This window comes from Geotrypetes seraphini, chromosome 15 (genome assembly GCF_902459505.1).
Source record: "Geotrypetes seraphini chromosome 15, aGeoSer1.1, whole genome shotgun sequence".
In the NCBI taxonomy this organism is placed as follows: domain Eukaryota; kingdom Metazoa; phylum Chordata; class Amphibia; order Gymnophiona; family Dermophiidae; genus Geotrypetes; species Geotrypetes seraphini.
In genome coordinates, this window is record NC_047098.1 from 68,336,533 (window position 1) to 68,353,022 (window position 16,490).

The following is a 16,490-nucleotide window of genomic DNA, read 5'->3' on the forward strand; positions in this document are numbered from 1 at the left end:
GGCTCGGCTGGCTTAGCTGGCGAGCTGTGGGGACATTTTCCTTCGGGTATTTCTCCTCTGCATTTTCCAACAGCATTTGGGTATGTTATTTGTTACTCCTGTTCGGAGTATTGTTTTCTTCCTGTTTTCCAGTTCTTGGTTCTGCTTGGCTATTCGGCAGACTGAGGGAAATAGAGAAGGGAGGATAGTATATACTGTCCCAAAGTTTTGTTTTCAGTCTCCACCTGCTGGTCATGATTAGATATATACCCATTCGTAAAGTTAACCTCTACTGGTCTGGAGAAGCTAAAAGAAAGTAAATTAGCAGGTAAGAACCTAATTTCTCCTTTAAACATACAAGGCCTTGGGAGTTCTTGGCATTCTAGTAACTGGTAAAGAAACAACCAAGAATATCCCTGAAATACAAGTGATGGGCCATTTAATTGGGCAAATGACATCAATTAATTCATTATTAAATATCCTGACATCTCATTAATTAGGAAACATAGATGGTTAATGCAATCTCCAATCAAATTACAAGATGCGTGCTCTGGTAAGGAAGAGTTTTCATACTTTATGGAAGCTCCGCTCAATCGGAGCATACTTTGATGTCACCTCATTTAGACTCTTGGTTCAGTTTCTGATCTTGAATCAGATTACTGTAACATTATTTACTTGGCAGGAACATTGAAAAACTTACAGAGGGGTGACATTCAGCAAGCAGCATTCAATCGATTTGTCCACTGAGAAGCCCAATACCTCAGAGACAAAATCCATAACCTGTTCCCAAAACACTTTAACTTTGGGGCAAGACCACCCTATGTGGAGAAAGGGATCCACAAGCTCTCCAACATTGTTTGGAGCCTGTTCCAGAAATAGCTTTTATAAGCACTGGGGTATAATACCAATTATATTGAAGTACCAGTATAGGGTAGAAGCGACACCTCTTCCCTTCCCTGGTGTCCTGTCTGCTGGCTCTGCAGCGGTAAGACTAATTTTCAAGCTGAAGTCTGATCATGTCAATGCCTCCTTTCATGAATTGCACTGGTTGCTAGTAGAGGCTCAGATTAAGTTTTAAGTTTGGATGCTTTTGCTATAAAACCCTATTTGGTCTTCCCCCTAGTTACCTCATGAATTCATTCTCACTTGCACTAGTAAACATACTAGATGTTCGCATGCCACTTTCATTTTTCCATCTGTAAAAGGATGCAAAGTTAAAAGATTCCACTAACATCTCTTATCCTATCAAGCAGCATCCTGGGACAAAGATTTAAATTTCTTAATTATGACTTCCAGTACTTACTTAGATTATAGGAGGCATTTGAAAACATCTGTTCATTAAGTATATAGGAAATTAAGTTATTCTAGTTAATTGTAACAAACTTTCTCTTTTGTAAACCACATAGAGCTTCACGGTCCTGCGGTATATAAACAGAATTGTGTTATGCACTTCTGTTAGTTACAATCAAATGGTTTCTCAACTATAAGATCATCAATATTTCCCCTAACTTTGCAAGTGAAAAAATATGTTCTTATAAACAGATGTTTTGCTTCCCAAGCATTTGTCAAGGAAACAGTGAAAAATATCAGGTCAGTTGTTTGACTTTTAACTACATCCTACTGTTACGTTATGACTGCCACATACTTCAACATCTTCCTTTCCAGACATTAGACTTTGATCAATATCAGATAGTAAATGATGGCAGATAAAGACCTGAATGGTCCATCCAGTCTGCCCAACCATTCATTTTTCTTAGATATTTCTGGGCCAGAAACCCAGAGCCCTGCCCAGTAGTGTGCTTAGGTTCTATCTACTGGAGTCACCATCAAAGCTCACTCCAGCCCATCTTAACCATTCCAGCCATCGAAACCCTCTCCAGCCCATCCTCAATTGAATATCCATATACTGTACACAGACCGTGCAAGCCTGCCCAGTACTGGCCTTAGTTCCTTAAATGTATACCAATTATTTTCTGATTAGAGATCCTCTGTGTTCATCTCACGCTTGTTTGAACCCTGTCACCGTTTTCTTCTCCACCACTTCCCTCAAGAGTGCATTCCACGCATCAACCACCCTCTCCATAAAGAATTTCCTAACATTACTCTTCAGTCTATCACCCCTCAACCTCAAATTATGCCCTCTGGTTTTTGCTATTTTCCTTTCTCTGGAATAGATTTTGTTCCACGTTAATACCTTTCAAGTATTTGAACATCTGAATCATATCTCCCCTATCCCTCCCTTTCTCTAGGGTATACATATTCAGGGCTTCCAGTCTCTCCTCATATGTCTTCTGGCGCAAACCTACTACTATTTTCGTTGGCTTCCTCTGGACCGCATTAAGTCTTATGTCCTTTGCCAGATACGGTCTCCAAGAAGTTAGAGAAATGAGGAAGACCACTTTCCAAGTGAGATATTTGAGATGAGACGGACATCGGTTCAAATGGAGGCTTCATCAATCTAGCAAGTACCACATAAAGATTTTTTTCTTCTTCTTCTTCGTTATTTCTGGGCAAGAATCCAAAGCTCTGCCCGGTACTGTGCTTAGGTTCCATCTACTGAAGTCTCCGTCAAAGCTCACTCCAGCCATCAAAGCCCTCCCCAGCCCATCCTCAATCAAACAGCCATACGCTTCTCCCTCCGTATTCGCTGTGATAGGAGATTAACAGAACCGCAAATACAGAAAAAACGCAAATAACTTTTTCATATGTTGTTCGCTGTTTTCTATTAAAAACTGTCATGAATATAGTGAAACCGCAAATAACATGGTGGGAGACTTGGTCTGTTCCTGAAGGAGAGGCAAAACACGGTGAAGAAAGTGCTGGGAATCAGCAGTTTCTCTATGCAAGCTGATATAATTTGGGGGGAGGAGCCAGCAAGCTAAAAACCGCAAATGCTGAAACCGCGAATATGGAGAGAGAAGTGTATATGGCCACACACCGTGCAAGTCTGCCCAGTACTGCCCTTAGTTCTTCAATATTTACTATTATTTTCTGATTCTAGATCCTCTGTGTTAATTCCACGCTTTTTTGAACTCTGTCACTATTTTCCTCTCCACCACCTCCCTCGGGAGCGCATTCCAGGCAACCACCACCCTCTCTGTAAAGAAGACTTTCCTTACATTGCTCTTGAGTCTACCACCCCTCAACCTCAAATTATGTCCTCTGGTTTTACTTCTCTTTGCTTCACTAATAACAGAAAAACCTGTACTCAGGTTGTGTCCATAAGTTTCAAAATGTTAAATATATAAGCCACTGGTATGATACTCAATTACATTACATCTCCTTAAGACATTCCTCTTTAAAGATGCTTATCAAAATTCCAATTAAGTTCATAAATAAAAACGGGACTACAAAAACGCTTCCAGGAAGCGATACTTCATTTTTTTCCTCTTGTTTTATCCTCCCCTCCTCTCCTCATTTTTGTTTTATTTATACAATGTAATTTCAAAACTTGCCCTTCCCTCTTCTCTCCTATGTCTCATACCCTTTGTAATTAAGTCTTTGTATTGATCTTACTTCCCCATTTTTATTTTTTGCTTTTAATATATATATACATTTTTTAAAATATAATTTGTATTACTTATTATTGTAAACCGACCAGATACTTGTGATGGTCGGCATATCAAAATATTAATAAACTTGAAACTCACAATAGACCATTCAAATTTATCATAATGCCGAAGCCCAGACTCACTTTCAGTGGAGCCACAGATATATGGTATTGGGTTCTTATTTTTGTATTTTTTGTATGGACCTTCAGAACGCAGCTGGACACGTTATGCTGCTGGTTGCCAACGTCTTCGTCGGTCTAGATTTTATTTATTTATTGCTTTTATATATTTTTAAAATATTTTTACTTTATATAATTCTTCATTGGAACTTTTTAAAAAAAAAAATAAATCCAACTTAGCTTTATAGTGGATTATCTCTTGTCATTTACATCACCTCTCCCGACATGCATGTTTCAAATGAAACTTTTCTTCAGGGTCGAGGGGAGATGTAAAAATACAAATAATGTTTTCTCTAGCTTGTTGTTCAAAAAAGCTTGAGCACGTTTGTAAAAGTTTACTCATTTATCAAAGCAAACCATTAAGTTTAAAGCCTCAGAAATTGTTCAAAAACAAGCACTTACTGTTTGAGAGAGCCTGTATCTGCCGTACTACATGGACGCGGTTTGTAATTAGTGCTTTTTAACACCAACTGATCTGACGCCAGAACGAAGCTTGTAACATTACTGACAGCTGATGCAGATAGTAGAAGGAGATAGAGACCACTTGTGAGATATGGGCTAAGAGAGACAGGTGGCCATCCACTGCTCACTTGGTCTTTTGCTGACAAGAGTGTGGAATCCCAAGATGTAGTATAGGTCATGTGAAATTAGTGTTCTTCTTTCTGATTCATAGAAATTCAGTTTTGGCAGCATTCAGCTGGAGTTTGTTGTCTGTCATCTAATTCATGTCGGTAAGGCAGTGTTGAAGGTTGGTGAGTTGGGTTGATTGTTCTTTATCAAGTAGGAGGAGAAGCTGAATGTCATCCGCATAGGAGTGGGTTTTAATGTATTTTTGGATGATATCGATAACTGGTCTGATGTATGGGTTGAAGAGGAGTGGGGACAGCAGGGCACCCTGGGGGATTCCAGATTTGGATTTGGATTCTGATTTGTTTGGGCCTAGTAGTACTGATTGAGTTCTCTGAAGGAAGGAAGTGAACCATTGAAGTGCAGAGTCCTTGATTCCTAGATCAGTGAGCCTGTGCAGAAGAAGTTGGTGGTCAATAATGTCAAAGGCAGCACTTAGGTCTGATCCTCCGTCAACCCCCTTACACCTTTTCCTTTTCTGAAATCACTGAAAAGAAAACTTGTGCATTTTTATTCCTCCAAATTTACCTGTTTCTCTGATCCCATCCCTAATCATCTACAGATCACCATATCTCCTACTGTCACCTCTGTTTGCCATATCCTCAACCTGTTGCTTTCCACTGTGACTGTCAGCCACAAACACGTAGAGATGACCAAGATGAACTGAGATGAATACATTGGTCATTTCTGCTCATTTTTGGCTGATTGACTTTGTGCAGAGTTAGTCCTCCTTTGCTTTTATTTCTTTCTTCCACTGTGAACTGTGCCAGATGCTTTCAAACATGCCATAGTTATGCTGCTCCTCAAAAAACTTGCCGGATGCTAACTTCCCCATTTCTCTCTTCCCCTTCTTATCCAAGCTACTTGAATGTTCTATTCACTGTCATTATCTTTACTTTTTCTTCTTGAGCTATCTTCGACCAGCTTCAGTTGGGCTTTCTCTCTGTTCATTCTATGAAAACTGCCCTTGCTAGAGTCTCCAATGAACTGCTCCTGGCCAATCCAATGGGCTTCTGTCCTCATCCTCCTTGATCTATCTGTGGCGTTTGATACTGTAGATCACTGCCTACTTGTCAATACTCTGTCCTCGCTTGGGTTTCAGGGCTCTGTTATCTCATGATTTTCTTCTTATGTTTCCCATCACACTTTGAGTAAGTTCTGGAGGATCCTTGACAGCTGCCATTCAGGTATCGGTTAGTACACCCCAGGGTTCTGTCCTGGGATTCTTCTTTCTTCATCTTTCCTTGGTGCTCTAATCTCCTTCCATGGCTTCCAGTATCACCTCTATGCTGATGTGAATCACAAATCTACCTCTCTACACCTGAAATTTTTACAAGAATCCAGGCCCGAGTTTCAGCCTGCCTGTCTTACATTGGTACTTAGATGTTTCGCAGCCATCTAAAATTAAACATGGCCAAGACTGGACTCTAGTGCTGCCCGATTCACGATTTGAATCAATTCACCGATTCACTTCAGGTGAATCGAATAGATTTTAAAACAAAAAAAAAAATCAGCCTCCCGATTCAGTGACTGACCCTCCCTCTCTAGCCCCATAAAGCAGGAGCAGCAGCACTGCCTCTTGCTGGCCGGCCGCTGCAGCTTCTGCTTTAGAGGGCGAGGAGGGAGGGTCAGTCAGAAAGTGCTGCGGTGTCTGGCTTTCCCCCTTGCCTCCCGTGCATCCATTTACCTAATTCCAGCGACGGAGCAGCCTGCAGAGGTTCGCTGATGCTAGAAATCTTTGCAGGCTGCCATCAGCCTCCGGAGCTGTTGTTTCTTCTACCACAATCCTGCCTCTGATGGCAGAGGGAAGATAGCTCCAGAGGCCGATGGCAGCATGCGAAGATTGCTAGCACCAGCGATCCTCTCTGCAGGCTGCTCCGTTGCTGGAATTAAGTAAATGCAAGAGCGGGAGGCCGGAGGGGGGGTGCAGGCCTGCAGGAGAGGGAGGCCCTGGTGTAGAAATACACAGAGGGAGGGTTCAAAGAGACGTGCATATGCTGGACTGGGGGGGGAAGTAATAATGGGTCTAAAAACACAGGAGAGGGAGAAAGATGGTGGACAATAGGATTTAGGGAGTGAAGGAATAAAAAGGGAGAGTAGTCTTCTAATACCATATTCTCCAATTAGTACACTTAGATCAACAGAACAGCATCTGCTGACTATCCCCTCTTTAAAAGTAATAGGTACTAGGAGATCTACTATTTTTTCGGTTATAGCACCCCAGATCTGGAACTATTTACTTACGTGGTGAATCCTCACTAGAAAAATTTAAAAGCTCTTTAAAAAGTTACTTGAATAAGGACGCATTTGAGACATAGATAGCATAATTCATCTATCATTAATGCATATGTTCTAATACCTAATTTTAATCAGACTTTACGTATAAGTCGCAATCTTCTTTACCTTCTCCTCTAGGCTTAGCCATGCTTTCAAGATTATTTTTATTACCCTCCAGTTGTTTTTTCCCTAAATGTATCACTATTTTCTTTAAAGATTGTAGTTCACCCTCCTTTCCTTTTGTACGTATACACTGTATGTTTATTTGTATAAAGTTGTTTTATTGTTTGTCTCCTAATTTTAAACTGTCATACATATTGAAGTATTTGACATTGCGTGTACAACAAATGTTTAATAATAAACTTGAAGTTGGACATAAGGGATAAAGTGGAGGGTGGGATAGAGATACTGGATAGAAGAGTAGTTGGGAAGAGAGAGATGATGGACCCTGGGGTGGTGGGGAAGGAAGGAGAGATGCTGGATGAAAGGGTAGTTGAGAAAAGATGGATATGGGGATGGAGACAAAAAAAAGGAAAGAGGCCAGACCTTTGGGGAAGGGAAACACAGAGATGGAAGATGGATGGTTAGCATGAAAGCATGGCTAAGAGAAGCAAACGACAAATGGGCAGAAGACCCTGGCAAGCGAGTTATCAGAAGACAACCAGAGTCTGGGATCAAAATTATTTGAATAATGACCAGACAACAGAAAGTAGAAAAAATAATTTTATTTTCTATTTTGTGATTATAATATGTCAGATTTGAAATGTGTATCCTGCCAGAGGTGGTGTTAGACCACGAACGTGAGCTAGGATTTAACAGAGAGAGAGAGAGAGTCTTTTATTTGTTCATTTTGTTTACAAAACAGCGCCAGTGTGGGTAGGAGAGGGAGAAAAGGGGGTGAAGAGGCTATAAAATAAATCCACCAAGATGTTTGAAAAAAACAAACACACATCCAATTGGGGAGGAAAATCGAATCGAAAAATCGATTCAATAGGCTGAATCAAATCAATTTTTTTTCCTGAATCGGGCAGCACTCCTTATCTTTCTTCCTAAACTCACATCTCCCCTTTGTTCTCTTATCCTCCCTGTCTTGTTAGCTCACGACTTTGGGGTGGGTCATCTTGACTCATCTCTTTCCTTCTCTTTGTATATCCAACAGACCACCAAAACCTTTTTGTTGCTTTCTCTACATTGTCACTAAAATCTGGCCTTTCCTTTCTGAGTACACTGCCAAGACCCTCATCTATTCTCTCGTCATCTCTCGCCTGAACTACTCTTCCCCTGCATACCTCATATTCTACCAGTGTTGTTATAATCATGTTACCCCTCTCCTCTTGTCATTTCATTGGGTCCCTGCATACAGTTTTAACTCCTCTTTTTCACTTGCAGCTCCTCAGTATCTCTCCTCTCATTTCTCCCTATACTTGACTCAGGGAACTCCATTGGGTAAGTCTCTCTTGCTGGTATCCTTCTCTGCTAACTCCCAATTCCATCCCTTCTACTTTGTGCTGTATGCCTGGAACAACCTGCCTGATTTGGTACATTGGGCTCTGTCTCTGGCGGTATTCAAATACAGGCTGAAAGCTCACTTTTTTGAAGCTGCTTTTATGTCCTAACCCAACCAACTCGTATATCACCCGTACCTCTGTAGTCCCCTACCTTATCCATCTCATCATTCCCCTTGTAATTCCCTACCTGAGCCAAGTGTATAGAGTTGCCCTTTTTGTCCTGTATGCAGCCATAATTAGATTGTAAGCCCTTTCAAGAAGGGACTGTCTCTTGTGTGTTTAATGTATAGTGCTGCGTGTATCTGGTAGCACTATAGAAATAATTAGGCCCCATCCCCCCTTTAGGCCTACTAAAGTAGCAGCAGCAGTAGCGGTGACCGGCTTGGCAGAGGCAGTGTGGTGAACAGGCTTCTCGCAGCCTGCCCACCAGGACTTCCCTCTGCCGTATCATCAGTGACGCGGCTGAACAGGAGAAGCCTGTTCACTCTGCATCTGCCAAGCTGGTCACCGCCACTGCTGCTGTTAACTTTAGGAGGCCCGGTGTCAGGAGTACTCACTGAACTAGTGAGTCCAATATTTTTTTTAAAAAGGTGAATCGATTCGAATCAGCAAATTGGGCATCACTACTTTGTTGTATGGTGTCATGCCTAGTTTCTGTACATTACTGTTGTATTGCTTCCATAACTTTAATAGTAAACTTCTTTTTCCATAAAATACAATGATGGTGTCTTGGGATATAAATTTGGTAAATAATGTGTTGGATTAAATGGACCATGAAGAGGTTGCTATAAGGATAGTTCTCTCGCTGACAAGCACCTTTCATTAGGAAAGGAGTGAATTCGTTCTGTATTGCACGATAGTTACAGTATAGTCATAGTATAGTCTGGCAGGCTTGGTGCTGATAAAGTGATACTTGTTCACCTAGAGCAGGGTTATACGGTGATTAGGTGTTCTGTCATTTTCTGCATTTTCTTTACAGGTGCGCACCTTGGAAAATTTGAAGGACTTTGGAGAATGTGTAATCTCCCTGCAGGCAAGTGTGATTAAGAAGTTTCTGCAGGGATTCATGGCCCCCAAGCAAAAGAAGAAAAAACCACAGGCTGATGACTCTGTAGCTAAAGCTGAAGATGTGGACGAGGAGAAGAAGATAGCAGAAGAAGCAAAGGTATCAGTCACCTGTTTCTAATATTCCTTCTACAGCACTGGGGGGGGGGGGGGAATGGCTGCCTTTCTGAGCCTCCTTTATGCAGTAAAAGCTGTTGTCTTAGCTACTCTGAAGGACCCTTCAGGAGCATCTCAATTCTCGGGGACCAATACCATTATACCAGGATGCCAGGAAAATGCATAAGACTGGGCTCTTATTCAGTTAATCATAGAGTAGGAAGCATAGGGATCTTGCTTAGAAGACCTAAAGAAAACTCTCACAAAAAATCTGTAATAACGTCTAAGAGCTGAAGGTCTGAACAGTTGGCTGACCTTGAGAACTGTCTGCCACGCACACACCTGAGCTTGCTCTATGACCATAAAGGCATAGCAAAAGACAATTTATCCTTTGACATTCCATCGGAAATGCTCACCAGAACCTGGCTAGTGTTTGAACTTGAAGCAGACATTCCCTGGGAGTCCCAACTAGAGAATGAAACAAGGGAAAAAATTGACAATGTCCTCACCCCATCACTGTGAGCTTGGTCCCCGTCCTGTCCCCACAAACCATCTGATCCCATTCATAGAAGCCTCAAATAGTTATGATTTTATATTGAACTTATTTTATTAAATTATAAAAAAAAACAATATTCTGTACTATCGCCATTTTATAAACCTCATATACAGAGCAAGAATCAACAAAACCCCTGTCTCCCCTGCCCTTTCATTTGAAAGGAAGCTCTGGAATGAGAAGGATTAGGATGACATTAAGAGGTGATAGGCTCAGGAGTAAGCTAAGGAAATATGTTTTTACAGAAAGGGGAGTAGATGCAGCAAGGACTGGTCTCCTGGAAGAGGTGGTGGAGTCACTCTGTCTGAATTCAAGAAAGCCTGGGATAGGCACGTAGGATCTCTTAGAGAAAGAGATGATGGTTACTGCGGATAGGCAGACTGGATGGGCCATTTGGCCATTATCTGCCATCATATTTCTATGTTTCTATCATGCTTCTAAATATCCCTCCACTATCGAGAAAACTGAATAAGCCAAATATTACAGAATGCTACGCAGAAAAATCATGCTAACAGAATACCTCAGTCACACATGGCAGGAATAGTGGTAGGTAAGTGCAACTAGGGCAACTGCCCCCTGGTCAGAGAAAGCCCTAAGCCAGCTGGAAGCTAAAGAAGCATGGCCTGGGCTTTGCGGACCCCAACTATGTCTAACACCAGCCCTATCAGGATACATATTTCAAATTTGATATATTCTAATAAGATAATAGAAAATAAAAATTTTTTTTCTACCTTTTGTTGTTTCGTCATTTTATTCTTCAAATCATGTTGGTCTCATGTACCGGTCTGTCTTCTTTTGTCTTCTCTTAACTAACTTGCTAGGGTCTCCTAACCATTTGACATTTCTTCCTTCTCTGTGCTCACCATCCATCTAATATCTCTGTTTATATTGTTCTCCATGTTCAATCTCTGTCTCCTGTTTGTCCCTGTGCCCATTTCTCTGCTTTCATCTCACCACTCTATAATCCCCTCCTCCTGTGTACAGTATCACTTCTCTATATCCCTATGCCCCCTCCCTGTCCAGCATTTTCCTTCTGCATTCTTATTCTTTCCCATGTCTAGCCATCTTCTCTCTGTCCTTATACCCTCCCATGTCTAGCATTACCCCTGTGTCCATATACCACCCCCATGCAGATGCAGCATTCCCCTTTTTGTCACTGTTTTTATGCTCCCATCCATGCCCACCATCTCCCCTCTTTTTGTATATCTCTGTGTCCAGCTTCTCCCCTCTTACTCCCTTACACCAATGAGTCTCTCACAGTCTTTCCTCCCTCCGCTATGTTTAATATTTCACTCACACTTCCATCATCCCCTTGGTTCAGCTTTTCTCTTTCCCACTCACTCTTCCTTCCTGCAGGTCCTGCACCTCTATCCCCTCCCTTCAGCGCCCTGGTGAGAGTCTGGCACCTCTCCTTTCCCTCCAACTACACTCTGCCCAGCACCTGTTTCCCTTTCCCCAAATCCCCAGACTAGATCCGGCAACTGACTCCCTTCAGGTCCACCAGCCCTAGCAACCCCCTCCCCCCTTTGTGGTTTTGCTGGAAGTTACATTGGAAGGAGGGACTCGGCAGCAAGAATGTTCCAGAGCAGCGCTGCGTGCAGAAAGCTTCTAAGAGGCTGGTAGGCCTGCCCCGGGAGGTGAGAAGGGACCAACCCATGAGAATCGGCAGGTTTGTTTAGTTTCATTAGGTTTTTTGTGACCTGCTATCAGGAGCCAGGGAGGGAGGGTGTGAGGGCTGTTGGACTCGTGAGCAAGTTACATCGGAAGGAGGAACTCGGGGGCAAGAAGGTTACGGAGCAGCACTGCATGCAGGAAGCTTCCAAGAGGCTGGTAGGCCCGCCTCGGGAGGTGCGAAGGGACTGACACACGAGAGTCGCAGGTTTGATTTTTGGGTGGGGTTTGCCACCTGCGATTGGGAGCCAGGAGCTTCGCAGTCTCCTTACCCCCTGTGTTCAGGATGACCACTAGGGAACATGTTGAAGTGGCATATATAGTGGTATAGTTGCTCCCAGTTTTTAGGCCGAGTTGTCAGTCTCAGCAAAAATAAATTAAATCCCCGTCAATCTTGGGGGTATTTGAGCATCTTATCTGAGCTTTCTTTCCTCGTCGTTGGTCTCTTACTACATCCAATTGCCATCATCGTCTTCATGGATCACTTGGGCAAGACACAGTTTTAGATGGTGGTTTTAGTCAGCGAATAATCAGAATAGTCTGCCTCTTGCTTCACCAGAGTGGATAATGACAACCACAACAGATTTCAGCCTTTCTGGTTGGGGGCACATTGCCTAGGCCTTACAACTCAGGTTCTCTGCTCTTCAGTAGAAGCTTCCTTGTCAGTCAGCCTTCTAGAAAAAGAGCTCTCAGAAGAGTATTGCTAGTATTCTCTCTTCTGAGAGGCAAGTCTGTTTTGAATTTTGTTGACCAATGCAACAGCAGTCTCACATCAAAAGGCAAGGGGAACACAGACTCCTGTCTCAGGCTTGTCATCTTTTTCAGTGGGTAGAGACTCGTGCCCCTATTTTCAGCAGCAAGCATAGTAGGAATTTAGAATACATAGGTGGATTACCTCAGCAGGAATTCCGTGAATCCGGGAGAGTGGGAATGTTCCAAGGAAATATTTCTCATGTTTTCATCCAAGTGAGACCATCCAATCCTGGACCTCATGGCCTTGAGACGCAATACCAAAGTTCTCAATTTTTTTTTCAACCAATGGAATGAGTTCAGATCAGAAGCCTTAAATACTCTTTTCTATACTTGGCCAGTCAGTTCTCTTCTATATCTTCATTCCTTGGCCAATGTTAGGCAGGGTCCTTAAGAGAACTAGTGCAGAATTCCTTGGCACATGGATCGTGTTTGTCTACAGGTTGGCAATCTGATTTGACTCCTCCCCTCAAGGGCCTCAACTTAGGCCTCAATTCAAAAGGCAGATCCATTTCTCTTTGGTATTACAGAGAAAAGGAATGGGAAAGGGATTGGGACTTGTATACTGCCTTTTTGTAGTTTTACAATCAGGAACTTCAAGCATTTTCCCTATCTGTCACGGTGGGCTCACAGTCTATCTAATGTACCTGGGGCAGTGGTGGATTAAGTAACTCGTCTTCCTACACTACTGCAATCCAAAAAAAAGTCAACTTATGTGGCTTGAACAAGGGTTTGGAGAAACTTTGATGTATCCACAGGGATTTTCAACTGTCAGACTTCCCTAGCCCATATTTTCAAGTTTTTTTCAGGAAGGGTCCAAGAAGGGATTAACCTTAAACTCAAAGTGTAAGTGGCAGCTTTTGCATTATTAAGGACACTTTAAGAATTCTTTTATTACAGCACATCTGGAAATTGTCTGGTTTCACAAAGGTGTCAATCGTTTGCAGCTTCCAAGAAGTAAAATTTCCCAGAATGGAATTTGAACTTGTCCTTTGAGCATTACAGAACGTTCCCTTTGAGCCATTTAAGATTACTCTGAAGGATCTCATTTTTAAAACAGTTTCTATGATAGATGTGGTGGAGACAAAAACTGTGGCGGAATTCAAGAAAGCATGGGACAGGCACTAGGGATCTCTCAGGGAGAGGAGGTGATAGCGGATGCTGTGGATGGGCCATTTGGCCTTTATTTGCCATCATGTTTCTGTGGTTACTTTCATCTAGTGAGTTTCTGAAATTCAGGCCTTTTCTTGCTGGGAACCCTGTCTTTGTCACTCCAGTTTCTGACAAGCCAATCAGGACAGTTCCATCTGAAAGTGATATTGACTTTCCATCTGAATCAGCCTCATACACTTTTGGATGTTCAGAGAATCTTTTTTTAAGTACTTAAAGATCACTAGGTTCCAGCGCTTTGACCATCATTTCATGTTGTATTCTGATCCTAAAAAAGGTATGAAAGATACTATATATCCAGCTTGTTTGATAACTAAACAGCCTTCTTGGGACCTTAAGGCATACTCTACTAGAGTGCTTGCTAACTCTCTTTAATTCCAACAGATTAATCCAGTAGCCTGTTTCTTCATCTGGTGTTCTTTTTAACATTAGAGATGGGAAGACTCTGATTTCTTCATTGTTCTGCTGCTTTATTGTTATACTGACTAACCCACTGCACAGTGCCCTTCATGGCAGAACTGTCATTCTTTGTCTCTACCTGCTAGTAGATAGGCATAACCCATCAGTCGGCATTGTTCGGTTAGTACTAAAGGGGAGACAGTTAGCAGGTAAGAACCTAATATTTCCATACAAGATTAGCTGAAATCTGATGACATTCACCAGTTGAGCATTCTCCACAGTACTGTCAGACCAACAACTTGCCTTACGGAACATTTCAACACCAGCATCCTCTAGTTCAGTGGTCTCAAACTCAAACCCTTTGCAGGGCCACATTTTGGATTTGTAGGTAATTGGAGGACCTCAGAAAAAATAGTTAATGTCTTATTAAAGAAATGACAATTTTGCATGAGGTAAAACTCTTTATAGTTTATAAATCTTTCCTTTTGGCTAAGTCTTAATAATACTATTGTAATTTATAGGTAAAGAGACATATGATCAAGAAACTCTTATTTTACTTTTGTGATTATGATAAACATACCGAGGACCTCAAAATAGAACCTGGCGGGCCGCATGTGGCCCCCCAGGCCACGTGTTTGAGACCACTGCTCTAGATGCACTGCAGGGGTACCGGAAACTGAGAAAAAACCTGATCCTTAATATAAGAATAGCCATACTGGTCAGATCAGTGGTCATTCTAGCCCAGTATCCTGTTTCAAGCAGTGACCAGTCCTAGGGCACAAGTACTTGGCAGAAACCAATAGTAGCAACATTCCATGCTATCAATACCAGAAGAAGCAGTGGCTTTCCCCTTGTCTATTTCAATAGCAGATTCCCTCTTGTCTTTCGGTGGCAGCGGTGTTGTTTGAAAAGGGCAGAGAAGCTTCACGGGGCATGTGTAAAGGAGCTCTGTAGTGAGACATCCTAAGGGGTACACAGAAGGAATTAAAAAGATTCCTCTTGCTCCTTTGTCCTGTTATATAGTAACATAGTAGATGACGGCAGATAAAGACCCAAATGGTCCATCTAGTCTGCCCAACCTGATTCAATTTAAAAAAAAATATTTTTTTTTTTCTTAGCTATTTCTGGGTAAGAATCCAAGGCTCTACCCGGTACTGTGCTTGGGCTCCAACTGCTGAAGTCTCCATTAAAGCTCATTCCAGTCCATCCTCAACCAAAGGCCATATACAGACACATACTGTGCAAATCTGCCCAGTACTGCCCTTAGTTCTTCAATATTTACTATTATTTTCTGATTCTAGATCCTCTGTGTTCATCCCATGCTTCTTTGAACTCCGTCACCTTTTTCCTCTCCACCACTTCTCTCAGGAGTGCATTCCAGGCAGTGCTTTGGTGGTGGCTCTTCAGTTTAGAGCAGGTGCAGAAACTACATGGAGCATGTGCAGAGGAGCTCTATTGATGCAATATGTAGCAATCTGATTTTGATCCTCCACTGCCAGAAAGCCATACCTTTCTCTTGCCTCCTCTGAATCCTGGGGTTGTGTGAGGTGGGTCAATAAACCCCATTTTATCACACCTGTGTCTTTGCTCCATGACCTGCCACTGCTGAAGTTTTGCTTCATGGTGAAACCGCCTTCCTCTGGCCTCTGAACCCTGTGTAGTGGGAGTCAAGTCACAAGACCTTATTATATTACAGCTCTAACCTTGCTCCTTGACCTGCTTTTTCCCAAGTAGAGCTCTGCTACCAGAAAGCTTCACTTTCCCCAGGCCTCTTCCAAACCACTGGCCATGCAGTCAGGTCAGAAGGCCCAATCATGGCTGTGGCTGCAGTCTTGGTCTGGTTCCTCAGTCCAGAGCATGCAGCCGCAGCACTGATTAAGGGGAGAAGAAAACTTACTTTGAGGTTGGTATGAGTGGTTACAGCAAAAGAAAAGTGGTGGTGATAAGAGGAAGAGGCAAGGTACAATTTGGGGGTAATATGAAGGGAAAGGGCAGTAATGGAAAAGAGGCATTTGTAAAAAGAGGCAGAAAGGGAGAGAAATTAAGTGTGGTATGAAGGAAGTTTGGGGGAAACAAGAACACAGCAAAGAAGGTATGATGGGGGCAGAGAGAAGGGAGTTGAATGGAGCTGCCAAGCTCCTCTTGTTTTTTGTTTTTTTTTGTTTTGAAGATGAGTTGATATCCTTGGCCTTCTAAGTCATCTTGTGACTCTGAGAAACAAGATGGGCCTGTCCACCCCAATCTATAAGCTTCCACTGAGAGGTAATTTGATGAAGTTATTGAGTGCCTATTGATGCTTTGGGGTGAGAGATGGTATGTTGGCTGCTAAGTCACTCTTGCTGTTTCTGTAAGGGTGGCAGCCTCCCTGCCTCTAAACAGTAAGAGGTGATTGGCGTCTCCAACCTATAAGCTCCCACTCAGAGGTGATATGATGAGAAGTGATATGTTGGGGCTGCAAAGCTCTTGTTGCTCTGAGGATGATATGCTGGCTGCTGAACCTTTCTTACTAAGTCTCTTGGGGGTGGGAACTTCTCAACCTCAGAGATGCAGCAAAAAGTGGGTAACAGAAGAAAGTATAAACCAGAGTCTGGGACCAGTATGATTAGAGAAACGACTAGGCATCAAAGGCAGCAAAAGTAATTTTTTAATCTGTATTGTGCATTTC

The 16,490-nt window shown here is 42.4% G+C and overlaps 1 protein-coding gene across 1 annotated transcript in view; it reads left to right on the forward strand.

Moving 5' to 3' along the window:
• Positions 1–16,490, forward strand: part of BAZ1B (bromodomain adjacent to zinc finger domain 1B) — a 139,444-nt gene that overhangs the window by 85,288 nt on the left and 37,666 nt on the right. Inside the window, exon 13 of the mRNA XM_033921450.1 lies at positions 9,101–9,286. Coding sequence (XP_033777341.1) covers positions 9,101–9,286 — 186 coding nt within the window. The remainder of the gene's footprint in view (positions 1–9,100; positions 9,287–16,490) is intronic.